We start from the raw sequence: 16,594 nt of genomic DNA on the forward strand, positions 1-16,594 counted from the left end.
CACTTGCTTATCATCATACTGTTACAAACTTTCAATGACTGATCCAGTTATGAAGATTCTGTACACATTTTTAACTTGACTATTCAAAGAATATGGAGAGCTATACAGACTACTCACCCCAGCATCAGCATTCTTTAAAGTTTTTTATAATGTCAGATACCTTGAACTCGATCAAAGATATTCAATTGACACTTGCATATAGTGACAGTGTGCACATGTATGACAAGGGACATTACTGTCAGCAACATTTTCAAACTTATGTCCCTTTTTAACTTAAAATTTTGGTTAAAGTTTTTGATAAAGTCAAGTATCTTGAACACTATCAGATACTCAACTGAGACTTGGAATACTTACATATAGTGACAGTGTTGCATGTATGACAAGGGACATTACTCTGTAATATGTAAATTACAGCAGGTTTTATAATTTTGACCCTTACTGTGACACAGTTGTAACAGTACTATTATAAAATCCATTTTTATTGACAAGCCTTTGAATAGTCGAGCAGGCTGTCATCAGACAGCTCTTGTTGATGCACCACTAAATCAAAATCAAATGTCTTGGCTCTCTTGGCCATTGGGGATCCATTTATAAAAAATACCACATTTTACACTCTAGCATATTCATTGATAATATGTTGACAAAATGTTAATAAGCAAAAGTATCTCCATCAAGTTTGGTTATTAGCCAAAGCAGACAAAACTGTCTTAGATTTATATGCCCTTGTTCTCTGTATGTATTTGTGGAAACTTTGAGAAAAACTAAAAGAATCAGTGGACCTCTTTTATTATTTGACCTAAAAAATACAAGATGGCTGAAATTGGATGGGGTTGCTTTTCCATATATTTCTGATGCATTTAATTGATCTGCGAAACTTGAGTTAGTAATTTAAGGCCATCATGTCCCTCTTGTTTTAGTTTATGTTTTCTCTTTTTAGCTCACCTGTCACATAGTGACATGGTGAGCTTTTGTGATCACGCAGCGTCCGTCGTACGTCCGTCCGTCCGTCCGTAAACTTTTACTTGTGACCACTCTAGAGGTCACATTTTTTGTGGGAACTTTATGAAAGTTGGTCAGAATGTTCATCTTGATGATATCTAGGTCAAGTTCGAAACTGGGTCACGTGCGCTCAAAAACTAGGTCAGTAGGTCTTAAAATATAAAAAACTTGTGACCTCTCTAGAGGCCATATATTTCACAAGATCTTCATGAAAATTGGTCAGAATGTTCACCTTTATGATATCTAGGTCAAGTTCGAAACTGGGTCATGTGCCATCAAAAACTAGGTCAGTAGGTCTAAAAATAGAAAAACCTTGTGACCTCTCTAGAGGCCATATATTTCATAAGATCTTCATGAAAATTGGTCAGAATGTTCACCTTGATGATATCTAGGTCAAGTTCGAAACTGGGTCACGTGCCTTCAAAAACTAGGTCAGTAGGTCAAATAATAGAAAAACCTTGTGACCTCTCTAGAGGCCGTATTTTTCATGGGATCTGTATGAAAGTTGGTCTGAATGTTCATCTTGATGATATCTAGGTCAAGTTCAAAAGTGGGTCACGTGCCATCAAAAACTAGGTCAGTAGGTCAAATAATAGAAAAACCTTTTGACCTCTCTAAAGGCCATATTTTTCATGGGATCTGTATGAAAGTTGGTCTGAATGTTCATCTTGATGATATCTAGGTCAAGTTTGAAACAGGGTCATGTGCGGTCAAAAACTAGGTCAGAAGGTCTAAAAATAGAAAAACCTTGTGACCTCTCTAGAGGCCATACTTGTGAATGGATCTCCATAAAAATTGGTCAGAGTGTTCATCTTGATGATATCTAGGTCAGGTTCGAAAGTAGGTCACGTGCCCTCAAAAAGTAGGTCAGTAGGTCAAATAATGAAAAAACGTTGTGACCTCTCTAGAGGCCATATTTTTCATGGGATCTGTATGAAAGTTGGTCTGAATGTTTATCTTGATGATATATAGGTCAAGTTTGAAACTGGGTCAACTGCGATCAAAAACTAGGTCAGTAGGTCTTGAAATAGAAAAACCTTGTGACCTCTCTAGAGGCCATACCCTTGAATGGATCTTCATGAAAATTGGTCAGAATGTTCACCTTGATGATATCTAGGTCAAGTTTGAAACTGGGTCACGTGCCTTAAAAAACTAGGTCAGTAGGTCAAATAATAAAAAAACCTTGTGACCTCTCTAGAGGCCTTACTTTTCATGGGATCTGTATGAAAGTTGGTCTGAATGTTCATCTTGATGATGTCTAGGTCAGGTTTGAAACTGGGCCAACTGCGGTCAAAAACTAGGTCAGTAGGTCTAAAATTATTAAAATCTTTTGACCTCTCTAGAGGCCATACTTTTCAATGGATCTTCATGAAAATTGATCTGAATGTTTACCTTGATGATATCTAGGTCAGTTTCAAAACTGGGTCACGTGCGCTCAAAAACTAGGCCAGTAGGTATAAAAATAGAAAAACCTTTTGACCTCTCTAGAGGCCATATTTTTCATGAGATCTTCATGAAAATTAGTGAGAATGTTCACCTTGATGATATCTAGGTAAAGTTCAAAACGGTCACGTACCTTCGAAAACTAGGTCAATAGGTCAAATAATACAAAAACCTTGTGACCTCTCTAGAGACCATATTTTTCAATGGATCTTCATGAAAATTGGTCAGAATTTTTATCTTGATAATATCTAGGTCAAGTTCAAAACTGGGTCACATGAGCTCGAAAACTAGGTCACTTTGTCAAATAATAGAAAAAACGACGTCATACTCAAAACTGGGTCATGTGGGAAGAGGTGAGCGATTCAGGACCATCATGGTCCTCTTGTTTATGTTTGACGTATGATCTTCAGCTTCCAGGTTCCAAATTCCTTGTTCCCCCACCAAAGGGTCCTAAAACTAAAGAAACTTGCTTTCCTTTTTCTCAACAAGTAGCTAAAATCTAAATGAATTTAACAGGTTTTTTTGGGAGATGCATGGATATCCATTACAAGAAAGAAAACCTGTGTATGAAAATTGAGGTAGTGATTTTTCTGACATTTCAGGACAGAGGAAGTGACAAGTTCTGGTCAGGGTTATGAGAGTGCTGGCGTTCTTTCACTTGACACAGATTGCTCCACTGCCGATTGCTCAACTACAGAAGAATTAAGTGGTAAATACTTCTACATGTAATACTCTAGTGTAGATCAGTGGTATGTTGGTTTTCTGCATGGTCTTATTCATCTTGATCAGAATTTTAGCATTGTAGCTAAAAATGTCATTTTTGTATACTTTGTAACTTTGGTTATAAACTGTTTTAAATTTACTGTTCACACTGCTGGTGAATTTGCTGTTTGTGAACTTGCTGTTCACACTATTTGCAAATTTGATGTTTTCACTCTATTAAATTTGCTGTTATATCAGTGTTAATTTTCTGTCCACACTGTGTGAATTTGGTTTTCATACTGCTTGTGAATTTTCTGTTCACACTGTTTGTAAATTTGCTGTTCAGACTTTGAATTTGCTGTTCACACTATTTGCTGTCAGTGTCAATGAATCTGTTGTTCAGAGTGCTTGTAAATTTGCTGTTCACACTATTTGCTGTCTATGTCAATGAATTTGTTGTTCAGAGTGTTTGTAAATTTGCTGTTACACATTTTTGAATATGAGCAAAAATGAAACCATCAGAAATGTTAACCAATCTAGGTTAGTTTGCTAAGCCTAAATATAAAATCCAAAATATTTTAAATGACATAATGTTCAATATAGTTTAACTGAATGAAATGTCTAAATGTTGTCAGGGTTCATATTCATCAAAGAAGAATTAAAGGCAAATTGTTTTGTATATTTGAACAAACGAAATTTTGCCAAAGTGTCTGAAGTTTGTCAATTATATGTTCTTGCACAGTTTCATTACTCTCTGCAAAAGTAGTACAGAGCAAAAACAGTTTAAATTTGAAATATAACGTGTTGCTCTCTCTCCGTATATCACAAAGAGTGCAGGTTAGGCCAACAGTAGGATATTCATGGTACAAATTAAATTAAATTTGAAAACCGGTACAAGTGATAATGAGATCCTATGAATTATGAATTAATGTAATCATGTACTTTTCTTATGACAGGGAGTGCACGTCATGAGAAGTTGATGGTTCCTGGCCTACCAGGAGGTACAAAGCCAGGTGCAGGACGCATTGGCCGACAAATAGCTGACGAGATGCTAGAAAGCTCAAGGTTTGTTGTTTTGTCATGCCATATAGGAGAAATATGCACAGCATTAACCAAAACATGATTGCAGGAGATTTTTCAAACATGTTAGAAACTCTAGTAAATGATTTTCCATTTTGGCTTTTAGAATAAAAAGCTAAGAAGATTATGCATATTTGGTGAAACAGAAGTCATGGCTTAATGTCGTTTATGTGGATAACCTAGAATAGAATCTGGATCCTGGAGTTTATGAGTATGTAAAACATGTTTCAGACATGCAGCCTACATGTTGACTGATAAAACCAGCAGTCATGTAATGTTTTCCTGTAGAGTGAATATATGTCTTTAAAAGTTTTTCATAGATTTCCATTATGACAATTTTCTCAAGGTCCGTTTTTCAATTCATCCCAGCAGAAAAATAAGTAGCATGAGTCAGCCTTATTTTGATTATTTCAATTTTTTTGATTGCTGAATTTTTGTAGCATATCCTGATATGTTGAATCAGCTTCTACATTGTAGGTCAGTGAATCCAGAGCTTTGGTATTAATTACACAGAAACGCATTTTTCACAGTATCCAGTGTAAACAAATTATTTTGCAGTAAGATTGAATGATAGTCATGTTAGTGTTTAGTACTAATTAAATTGTGTTTTTGACTGAAAAATAGAGTTTATCAAACAGACATGTGCAGTATGTCATAAAATAGTGTGATGTTAAAATATTACAAGAGGATGGCATACATGCCATATTTTCAGACGGACAATAAGGGAGATTTGCCTCAACAGGGCTTTTTTTAAGGGAGATTTGGGTGAAAATAAGGGAGACTTTTATTCGCTCATTTTTACGCGCTAAATAGCCGTTTTCATGAAAAAATCATGAAGTTTTCTATACTGAATTGATGAGTGGAGCCAACAGTTGTGTAAAGAATGCATGATTATTACTTACAGCACTTTAATTAATCCAAGGAAATTCAGAATTCCATGAAAGATTGAACCAGTAACTTTGTTTTTGCTTTATGTGTTGATGCTTCTGCATCTGGAGAGAGTGATCTTTTTGACATATTTAAGCATACAATACTCAAAAGATTGCGGACATATCATGTCCAAACAGTCTTTTAGGGGCAGTCATTTCTTTTCAGGAAAGAAGTTGTTGAAACAAAAATGAAAGTTGTTCTATTGCTGGATTGTCCATATTTAGATTAAAAGTACATGTATTTAAATTGGGAATTCTTTTCTCGTTAATTTTTGCAACATGACAATATCACAAAGGAATGGCAGTCAATTCTTTGGGCAGTATTAATTGCAATTTTATTTCATAAAATTCACTTATCCGAATTCATGTTTGTCCGAAATTCTGTGTAGTCTGACACTAACTTGCCAATTTTTGTTAAATCATGGTTGATTTTTTGCATGTTGTGCAAATTGAGAAGCATGAACTCGGTGTTAGCACTAACCTGTCTCATATTCTGATGGCTCGATAAATATTGAAGTCAGCGAAAACGAAAGTACACTCTGGCAGGTGGCGGTAAAATGACGTAATTTTAAGACTGGTTTACATATTGTTTTGAAAACTAGGGATCAGCGATTTTGATGTTATTGAATCAGTCTAAAATCTCGAATGCTTATGTTTACAATTGCCTACGGGTAAGATTAAATGGTTAATTGTTTGCAGATGATGACAGTAGGTGGAAAGATAATTAATGCCTCAGGCGTGTATCTCTCGATAAACAAGCTAGGGATTATAGACAACTATCAAAATTATGTTTGAAGAGTATTTCCGGACTACTCGATATTGAATTTCAAGTATTTTCTAAAGGTCTACATTGGGTCCGAGATACGATTTTTCGACAGAGAACATTTTTTCTGAATTTATTTTTTTACGGGAGGTTTTCATGTCCCCCGGCGGGAGACCGGGAGATATACTGAAAATACGGGAGAAAAAGGCTCCCGGCGGGAGATATGGCATGTATTGGATGGGTCTAAATTAATCTTACATAAGTTTTACAATTTACCTGGCTTCAGCTTCTCTCTTATATGAAAACAGGTTCCATTTGCCAGTCCAAATTTAATATATTTCCAGACTACAGGAAAAGTTTGTATAATGGTAGTTCAGATTTATCTCTTGTGTAAACTTTGAACGTTTACTCCCAGACATATTTAAAATTACAAGCTTGATCAAGATAAATGGAATCCTTCATATGTTTTGTGAAGTCTAAATACGCCTCCACTGTCTCCTTTAAAATGATTAGGATCACTGCAAAGTCTCTCCAAGTCCAGACAGTTTTTTTCTTTGAAAAGTATCAAAATCTGTAATCTCACAAATATAAATGCAAAAATACTGGTACTGATGATTCAGTCAGATTTAATTAAGGGTGTGTCTGGTGTCCAGTGTTAGTTTTTTACTTTAGGTGACTGCTTCTGATGGACCACTTGGATGGATCGATCATCCCTGCATAGATTCATCTGAAGGTTGATTTTGTGGTTCCGGCTGACTGGGGTTTTTTTTTTGACAACAGAGCTAAGATTAGATAGAAGCTTTATAACCTCCTCAAGAACCACTTGGATCTTCACAAATTTTCTTTTTCTGTAGAATCCTGTCATGGACCTCTATTAAGTCTGATCAAATGCTTGTTCCCAATCAAAGCTAGCAGAGCTAAAATGGAAACTTTTTGAATACTTTTTCATGAACAGCTTGATTTATCTCACCACACTTGTCCTAAAAAGTACTTGTATGGACATTGTTCAAATATATTCAAATTGTTCCAACTTACTGCTTTTAAAGCTAAAACTGCAAACACCTTTTAACAACTTTAAATTATCAACTGCAATGAATCTAAATGGTCAGCTGGAATGCAGTCAGTGATATAACCATGGACTAGACTGCCTTATCATTCAGAGAGCTTACATAATCTAAATGGTCAACTGGAATGCAGTCAGTGATGTAACCATGGGCTAGACTGCCTTATCATTGATAGGGCTTACATAATCTAAATGGTCAACTGGAATGCAGTAAGTGATGTAACCATGGACTAGACTGCCTTATCATTGATAGAGCTTACATAGTCTAAATGGTCAACTGGAATGCAGTCAGTGATGTAACCATGGACTAGACTGCCTTATCATTCATAGAGCTTACATAATCTAAATGGTCAACTGGAATGCAGTCAGTGATGTAACCATGGGCTAGACTGCCTTATCATTAATAGGGCTTACATAGTCTAAATGGTCAACTGGAATGCAGTCAGTGATGTAACCATGGACTAGACTGCCTTATCATTGATCGAGCTTACATAATCTAAATGGTCAACTGGAATGCAGTCAGTGATGTAACCATGGACTAGACTGCCTTATCATTGACAGAGTATTTAATCTAAATGGTCAACTTGAATAATAAGGACTGCTTTGTCATTGTCAAGTCATACATGTTTTTCATGAACGGAATTATTTTCTGTAGCATATAACACAATTTTTATGCATTTAGGAATGAAATAAGGATTCTAAGATTTTCAGAGGTAATTTAACAACTCCATTAGTGGGTTAACCCACTGCTATTGGATGATTGCAAGTAAAGACAAGGTTAACCCTTTTTTAGCTCACCTGAGCAAAAGGCTCAGGGTGAGCTATTGTGGTCACTCACCATCCAGCGTCTGTCGGTCCGTTGTCCATCTGTAAACTTTTACTTTAAACGACATCTCCTCATAAACTGCTAGGCCAATTTCATCCAAACTTTACAGGAATGTTCCTTGGGTGAAGCTCTACAAAATTTTTTCAAAGAATTGAATTCCATGCAGAACTCTGGTTGCCATGGCAACCGAAAGGAAAATCTTAAAAAATCTTCTTCTCAAAAACCAGAAGCCTAGAGCTTAGATATTTGACATGTAGCATTGCCTAGTGGACCTCTACTAAAATTGTTCAAATCATGACCCTGGGGTCAAAATTAACCCGCCCCAGGGGTCACTTGATTTTACATAGATTTCTATAGGAAAATCTTCAAAAAAATTTTAAAAAATAAACCAGAAGGCCTAGAGCTTAGATATTTGACATGTAGCATTGCCTAGTAGACCTCTACAAAATTTGTTCAAATCATGACCCCGCCTCAGGGGTCACTTGATTTTACAAAGGAAAATCTTCAAAAAATTTCTAAAAATAAACCAGAAGACCTAGAGCATAGATATTTAATATGTAGCATTGCCTAGTGGACCTCTACAAAATTTGTTCAAAATTGACCCTGCCCCAGGGGTCACTCGAATTTACATAGGAAAATCTTCAAAAAATTTCTAAAACTAAACCAGAAGGCCTAGATCTTAGATATTTGACATGTAGCATTACCTAGTAGACTTCTACAAATTTGTTCAAATCATGACCCCCCAGAGTCAAAATTGACCCCGCCCCAGGGGTCACTTGATGTTACATAGGAAAATCTTCAAAAAATTTCTAGAAATAAACCAGAAGGCCTAGAGCTTATTTATTTAAAATGTAGCATTGCCTAGTGGACCTCTACAAAATTTGTTCAAAATTGACCCTGCCCCAGGGGTCACTTGAATTTACATAGGAAAATCTTCAAAAAATTTCTAAAAATAAACCAGAAGGCCTAGATCTCAGATATTTGACATGTAGCATTACCTAGTAGACTTCTACAAAATTTGTTCAAATCATGACCCGCGGAATTGACCCCGCCCTATGGGTTTAATTGATTGTACATAGAAAAATCTTCAGAATTTTCTAAAAAATAAACCAGAAAGCCTAGAACTTAGATATTTGACATGTAGCATTGCCTAGAGGACCTCTACAAAATTTGTTCAAATCATGACCCCGGGGTCAAGCTTAAATGCAAATCTTCATAGCAACCATTTAACCAGGTGAGCGATATAGGGCCATCACGGCCTTCTTGTTCATAGTATGTTATCATAAAGACAATAATTGAATTCTTGTCCTTCACTGCTTTAAATTTTCAAACCTTGAAGTACTTAAGGGTTCTTCCATTTAGTGAAGCTATCTTTCTGGTATGTGAAAGATGGCACCAAGGTATCCATCCACTTCGTCTGAAATAAAGGCCATTATCACCAGAAGTTATGTCAGTATGACTGAAAACAAATAGTTCACACTTGCATTGGATGTGATTTACAATAACTGACTGGCTGGCTCAATAAATTACTATCAGAAATGATAATTGAGCCACACCATGAGAAAACCAACATAGTGCGTTTGCGACCAGCATGGATCCAGACCACTGCGCATCTGCGCAGTCTGGTCAGCATCCATGCTGTTTGCTTTCAAAGCCTATTGCAATTAGAGAAACTGTTAGCGAACAGCATGGATGCTGACCAGACTGCGCGGATGTGCAGGCAGGTCTGGATCCATGCTGGTCGCAAACGCACTCTGTTGGTTTTCTCATGGGGCAGCTCATATGGTAATAGCATCATTTCTCAGTTATCCTCATTTCTGTTTTCAGATGTTCAAGATCCCCTCAGGTGGTAGACAGTACAAATACAGATGTCTATGAATCCCAGGTGAGTCATCAGACATTATATTCATTCTATAATTTCATTTTGCTGGTATTAGTCTAGGAGATATTGAGCAGATCCTTGTAGTAAATACTTTTATTGCAGAATATTTTACATAAGGAAGAACTTGAGAGAAAATATTGTATAATTATATACTTTGGTTTTGCGACCTAGCTTGTACAACATTTACAGCATAGCAAATGGATTTCCCGTGATCATTCTTATTTTAATATATCCACTTCACATCTTTTCTCCTGAAAAACATAAATGTCCCTAAAGATATTATTAACAATTACTATTTATTAGCTCTGTTTTCATTTATCTAAACTTTTGGTTTCGTGTAAGTTCAGCTTTAAAAGACATGTATAAGTAATAACCTTCACAAGGTTACGTGCACTTGTCTTTAATTCCCAGCTATAATTAATTTTCTTTCTAGTAATAGAACTGGTATTTATAAGGTATTTATAGACATGTAATCAAAGGTATTATAGCTATATTTGGGCATGCATCTGTTGATAGATTGCAAAGATTTATTGGGTGTTGCCTAGAATCATGTTGAACTTGAAAATAAGTTGATAAGATAAATGTTCATGCAAGAGGGATTGCATGTAAACTAAGTACTTTTGTTTTAAAGCAATACATTTTCTTGCGAAACCTGTAATGAAAATGAAGTAAACAGTAGACCGCATAGCGTTGGCAATAATTTATTTTTGCTTATATTCATGAAAAACTTGTGAATTCAGGAAAATTAGTGTTGTTGGCTTCTAAAATAAAACCATCTTTACATTATATATATGGTAAATGCCCATCACGTCAGGAAATAAAATTGACGTGGGAGAAACACTCGGTGTACAGTTGTAAGTTTAGAGAAACTTGCAAAATACATAGTGAGCTTATAATAAATTTTTCTAGAATGTTTTTTTTTATATAAAAAGAGTACCGGTAAAGATTCATAATACTTTTTTCTTTCTTCTTTGGCTGCACTGTATTTTAAAATCATTTCACATATTATTTTTTTATAATGAGTTTTTGTATAAAAACGGGGGAGTTGATTCTGTACAAACAAAAAAAAAATCACATGAGTATAGTTTATTACAGTGTTTAACACTGCCATGTGACAATAATTATTGCCTTTGTGATGGTAAGCAGCATCGTCCTTGCAGTAACCTTTTCAGATTTTGCTACAAACTCTTTCCTGCGGTTTTATCTCTCTGATAAATTGTCTTTGTAGGTCATTAGTAGTAACAGAATATCTTTAAACAATTTTCAGATGTCGTCAAAACGTTTAGACTGTCTGCAAGGTAGAGTTTCACAGTCATCAGCAGGTGAGAAATTGCTTCATTTTAATGTTAACGATAAGTAACACGAAATGCCAGCAATGTCAAGTGATAAATATTTACATTCCTTCAAAAATAGTTATAGGTCATATATGTGACATTTGTCAAGTGAAAATGCGAAGAACTTAAATATATTTCGATTTTACAAAAAAGTATGTCTCAATTTCTATGGTGCAGTGTATTTGTTATTTTTGATCTAAACCTTTTTTGAACTGTTTATGCCGCATTTACACTAAAGCTGTAGACATCAGTGAATAATTAGAATACCTATGAACCTATAGAACAACTATTGCTGAACAACTTAAGAGTGTCAATGATACATATTTAAACAAAGTGTGTTAATGACTTTGAAGAGAAATAGTTTCTCTTATTATATGCAGTGATCCTTAATGAAAATTTTCATGTATTTTAGGACACAACTCTGGTTTGAATGCATCTTTACCTTCAACAAGCTTGTTAACTACAAAAGGTCCAAATGGTATTTCTGTGCCTTCATCTGGACTGGACGGTATGGAACATGTTGCAGTTCTGTAATGTTTAAACTGTTCAGAAATTCTTACTTAACCCATACCATGCTGGTCACGATTGGTTCTGCCTTTGTGACCAGTGCAGATCATGATCAGCCTGCTCATCCGTGCAGTCTGATCAAGATCTACACAGTTCGCTATTCAGCCAGTATCTTTTTGGTAAGCACTCCTTTTAACAGTCAGTGGTACTGTCCAAATAGGAAGATGGACAAGTTCATTATAGAAATTTAGTAAGGTAAGGGTTAAGATGATTTGATGTACTGAGTAACTATTTGTTCCCATACTACACCTAGATAGCCCTACTTGTGTTATTTTATGAGGAAGCCTTTTCATTGACGTGTGGAAGGTTGGTGATTCTACCAAAGTGCCTTTCTATGCCGGTATGAATGTCTAGAAGATATATGCTCCTTATAAATATTGGTAACAAGAATGTTTTTCAAAAGAATGGCTACAACTCTTTCTAAACGTGATTTCTATGTAGATTAACAGATAATTGGTAAATCCACTTTATATTGTTATTTCAATTCCTGTTACGATGATATCATATTGACATGCCAAAATGCCATTTTGTCTATATAGACAGGTAATTGTTAATTGATTTATATAGGTCACACACGAGAATCAACGACATCTTTGTTAGATACTGTGATAGAGGAACAGGCCATGGAGTCCATGACAAATACATCAGGGACGGATGAGGGAGACGAGGCCGCCATGTCAATCATTATGAGTCTGCTTGAAGCAGATGCAGGCCTTGGTGGACCGATTGACTTCAATGACCTTCCTTGGCCATTGTGATGTTGGCTTTTTTGTATAGTTACATTTCATCGTTACATTTCATCGAGTTAAGAAAATAATAAACTTGTGTTCATAGATAAGTGCCACTCTGTGAGTTTTACACAATTGTTAATCAATTGATGTTGACTGAAGATAAAAGTATGCTCGAAAAGATAATCAAAATGTTCCAGTGGTTTGTGTCTGGTTCGTTATTCTTAACTTTCGTGTATACAGTGAGTGGTTGTATTTTATACTTGTGACATACAAACTAGTGTTGTTGAAAGTTTTGAAACTCTTGTAGTATTCTGTTGGCAAAGATTATATTTTGATGTATAAAAATCTCTCCTTGGCGGAGAGTTTTGTTACTTTTACATCCAATTCACACCATAAAATAAGTTTAAAAAATCTTCTAAGATTCTTAAATTTCTAAGAAACAGTAACTCATAATTGTTAACAATTATGGCTAAAATGAAATTATTTCATAAAAACAGCAAGAGCAGGTTCATTTCTTTTTACTACATGGGATGAAAATATGAAATTAAGTAGAAAGAAACTGCATAAAAACAGAAAGTCTATGAAAATGAAAATAGTTGCTCATCAAATTTTGTTGCTAGATATGTAAATATTAATCAAGATGATACAGTAGTTGTTGATTTGTGTGGTCTACCTCATGTTTGGTTTGTTAGTTGTTTGATTGTTTTAAACTTAACCAAACTTTTAAGGAAAACGGCATGATAATAATGCCAGTCTTGGATTATCAGTATATTTTTGATAGTAAAGACTTTATCTGTGTGTAAGTTTATTTCGGAGCAGCTGCTTCAATTACAGAAAATTTCCCTGGTTTTCATGAAAGTCACACCTGTAATTTCAGCTTGAAGGGTTGGAGATAAAACTGCACACCCCAGTTATTACCCCGGCTTGTTAACAGTAGACCATTGTGTCCACTCCTAAAGACTTTATATATAAAATATTCTGCTTAACTAGTAAAGTCATTCTCGATCCGATAACCTTTTAGATTCATTGTATTATTGAAACCAGTTTACAACTACTGGTGTAGTGTTTCAGCTTCTTGAGGTAATCATTGTTGTAATATGTTATTTCAGTTATTCAGGTCTTAAATGGACAAGGTCAATTGAATGTTCATTTATAACTCTCTCTAATATTTTGGTTCTACAGTCCAACTTTGTTCTCTGGAACTCGGAGGGGCTGTTTAAATTTGTTCAAGCCATTGGTTGTTCAAAATCAACCGTGTTTACTTTATTGCCATATGTTGTTAGGTTGGACTTAGCAGAAAAACATGTTGACATATGACCTTTAACATGTTTTCAGTATATTTTGAGAAAAGAATATCAATTAAGATCATATAAAAATGTTGTGACAATTTCTGATTTAATCATATGCTAATTCAAAACAATCGCATAACAGAATGTTATATTTTCACAAGATGTGTAATAGTCATATATAGGCACCAGGGATTTTGCCATATCCTTACTTGAACTTGAGTAAAGGAAGGTAATTGAGCCCTCTGAGTTCAAGGAAAAGGAGTTGGACCTTACTTACATATATATAAAATGGTCAAACCTTTTAAGACCCACCTGCTTAGCTCAGTAGGGTAAGTGCAGATTAACAGATCAGGCTGTCGTGAGTTTGATCCTAGGGCAAGGCGTATGTTCTCCGTGACGATTTGATAAAACACATTGTGTCTGAAAATATTTGTCCACCACCTCTGATTCATGTGGAGAAGTTGGCAGTTACTTGTGGAGAACAGGTTTGTTCTGGCACAAACCATTACCATTTAAGGAACTTAATGATGAAAGCTTTGCCCCTCATCGATGTGGGTTCGAGCCTCACTCGGGGCGTTGAATTCTTCATGTGAGGAAGCTATCCAACTGGCTTACGGAAGGTCGGTGGTTCTACTCGGATACCTGCTCGTGATGAAATAATGCACAGAGGGGCACCTGGGGTCTTCCTCCACCATCAAAGCTGGAAAGTCGCCATATGACCTAAAATTGTGTCGGTGCGACGTTAAACCCAACCAAAAAAAAAAAAAAAAAAAATGATGAAAGCTAATTAAATGAAAAGTTTTAAGGTCAAGTTTTTTATGAAACTATTCAATGTCAAATTTAAAAGTACTTTAATGGAACTATTACAATAATTTTTGATGTAGGAATTTATCACATTTGTTTTAACAGTAACATTTGTAGCCTGAAAATCTATTTATTTTGTCTGTTACGTTGGAATTTTATAGTTTTGCCAAGGACTCAATAGCGATAGAACACCCAAGGTCAATTTCAAACTCTGACTGGATAAAACGTTTACCTTTTTTAATGAAATTTTATCTTTGTCTGCGTTAACTGCTTTACCTTGATATTGAACACTTAATGGTCTGAAAATATGCATCAACAAGAAAACAAAGAGCAATTTCCAGACAAAGTTATTACTTTAAATTTGTAGAAGAACATGCTTTATTGATCTGTCTTTTAAGTAGGACAAAACTATTTTTCTGTGTTTAAAACATAGTGCCTTTATGTAATTTTAAAAAAAAAGCCTATTTTAAAGACAAGTTTTAAAACATTTAATTGCAACCATTTTTGTCTGACTTTTGTACAGAATTTTGTTAATTGCTCCTAGTTTCCATTATTCACTTTGTACAAGAGTTTCCTTTAACTAGACAACCAGCTGTTTATAAATCTGTTTGTCAGTTATGTTTTGAAAATATCATACTATAATTTATATCTGTTATGTTTTTAGCTCACCTGTCACAAAGTGACAAGGTGAGCTTTTGTGATCGCGCAGTGTCCGTCGTCCGTCCGTGCGTGCGTCCGTAAACTTTTTGCTTGTGACCACTCTAGAGGTCACATTTTTCATGGGATCTTTATGAAAATTGGTCAGAATGTTCATCTTGATGATATCTAGGTCAAGTTCGAAACTGGGTCACGTGCGGTCAAAAACTAGGTCAGTAGGTCTAAAAATAGAAAAACCTTGTGACCACTCTAGAGGTCACATTTTTCATGTGATCTTCATGAAAGTTGGTCAGAATGTTCATCTTGATGATATCTAGGTCAAGTTCGAAACTGGGTCACATGCAGTCAAAAACTAGGTCAGTAGGTCTAAAAATAGAAAAACCTTGTGACCACTCTAGAGGTCACATTTTTCATGGGATGTTCATGAAAGTTGGTCAGAATGTTCATCTTGATCATATCTAGGTCAAGTTCAAAACTGGGTCACGTGCCATCAAAAACTAGGTCAGTAGGTCTAAAAATAGAAAAACCTTGTGACCACTCTAGAGGTCACATTTTTCATGGGATCTTCATGAAAGTTGGTCAGATTGTTCATCTTGATGATATCTAGGTCAAGTTCGAAACTGGGTCAAGTGCCTTCAAAAACTAGGTCAGTAGATCTAAAAATAGAAAAACCTTGTGACCACTCTAGAGGTCACATTTTTCATGGATCTTCATGAAAGTTGGTCAGAATGTTCATCTTGATGATATCTAGGTCAAGTTCGAAACTGGGTCACGTGCGGTCAAAAACTAGGTCAGTAGGTCTAAAAATAGAAAAACCTTGTGACCACTCTAGAGGTCACAATTTTTCATGGGATCTTCATGAAAGTTGGTCAGAATGTTCATCTTGATGATATCTAGGTCAAGTTCGAAACTGGGTCACGTGCGGTCAAAAACTAGGTCAGTAGGTCTAAAAATAGAAAAACCTTGTGACCACTCTAGAGGTCACATTTTTCATGGGATCTTTATGAAAGTTGGTCAGAATGTTCATCTTGATGATATCTAGGTCAGGTTCGAAACTTGGTCACGTGCCTTCAAAAACTAGGTCAGTAGGTCTAAAATAGAAAACCCTTGTGACCACTCTAGAGGTCACATTTTTCATGGGATCTTCATGAATGTTGGTCAAAATGTTCATCTTGATGTATCTAGGTCAAGTTCGAAACTTGGTCACGTGCGGTCAAAAACTAGGTCAGTAAATCTAAAAATAGAAAAAACCTTGTGACCACTCTAGAGGTCACATTTTTCATGGGATCTTTATGAAAGTTGGTCAGAATGTTCATCTTGATGATATCTAGGTCAAGTTCGAAACTGGGTCACGTGCCTTCAAAAACTAGGTCAGTAGGTCTAAAAATAGAAAAACATTGTGACCACTCTAGAGATCACATTTTTCATGGGATCTTCATGACAGTTGGTCAAAAACGATGTCATACTCAAAACTGGGTCATGTGGGAAGAGGTGAGCGATTCAGGACCATCATGGTCCTCTTGTT

At 35.5% G+C, this 16,594-nt stretch overlaps 1 protein-coding gene across 1 annotated transcript in view; it reads left to right on the forward strand.

The window, feature by feature from the left end:
- LOC123535667 (protein cycle-like) overlaps positions 1-16,159 on the forward strand; it is a 139,350-nt gene extending 123,191 nt beyond the window's left edge. The window contains exons 13-18 of the mRNA XM_045318415.2: positions 3,045-3,151; positions 4,101-4,209; positions 9,633-9,690; positions 10,955-11,009; positions 11,434-11,529; positions 12,156-16,159. Of these exons, the coding sequence (XP_045174350.1) occupies positions 3,045-3,151; positions 4,101-4,209; positions 9,633-9,690; positions 10,955-11,009; positions 11,434-11,529; positions 12,156-12,346 (616 nt within the window). The 3' untranslated portion in view covers positions 12,347-16,159. The remainder of the gene's footprint in view (positions 1-3,044; positions 3,152-4,100; positions 4,210-9,632; positions 9,691-10,954; positions 11,010-11,433; positions 11,530-12,155) is intronic.
- Positions 16,160-16,594: the final 435 nt, after the last annotated feature.

This window comes from Mercenaria mercenaria, chromosome 17 (assembly GCF_021730395.1).
Source record: "Mercenaria mercenaria strain notata chromosome 17, MADL_Memer_1, whole genome shotgun sequence".
Lineage (NCBI taxonomy): Eukaryota > Metazoa > Mollusca > Bivalvia > Venerida > Veneridae > Mercenaria > Mercenaria mercenaria.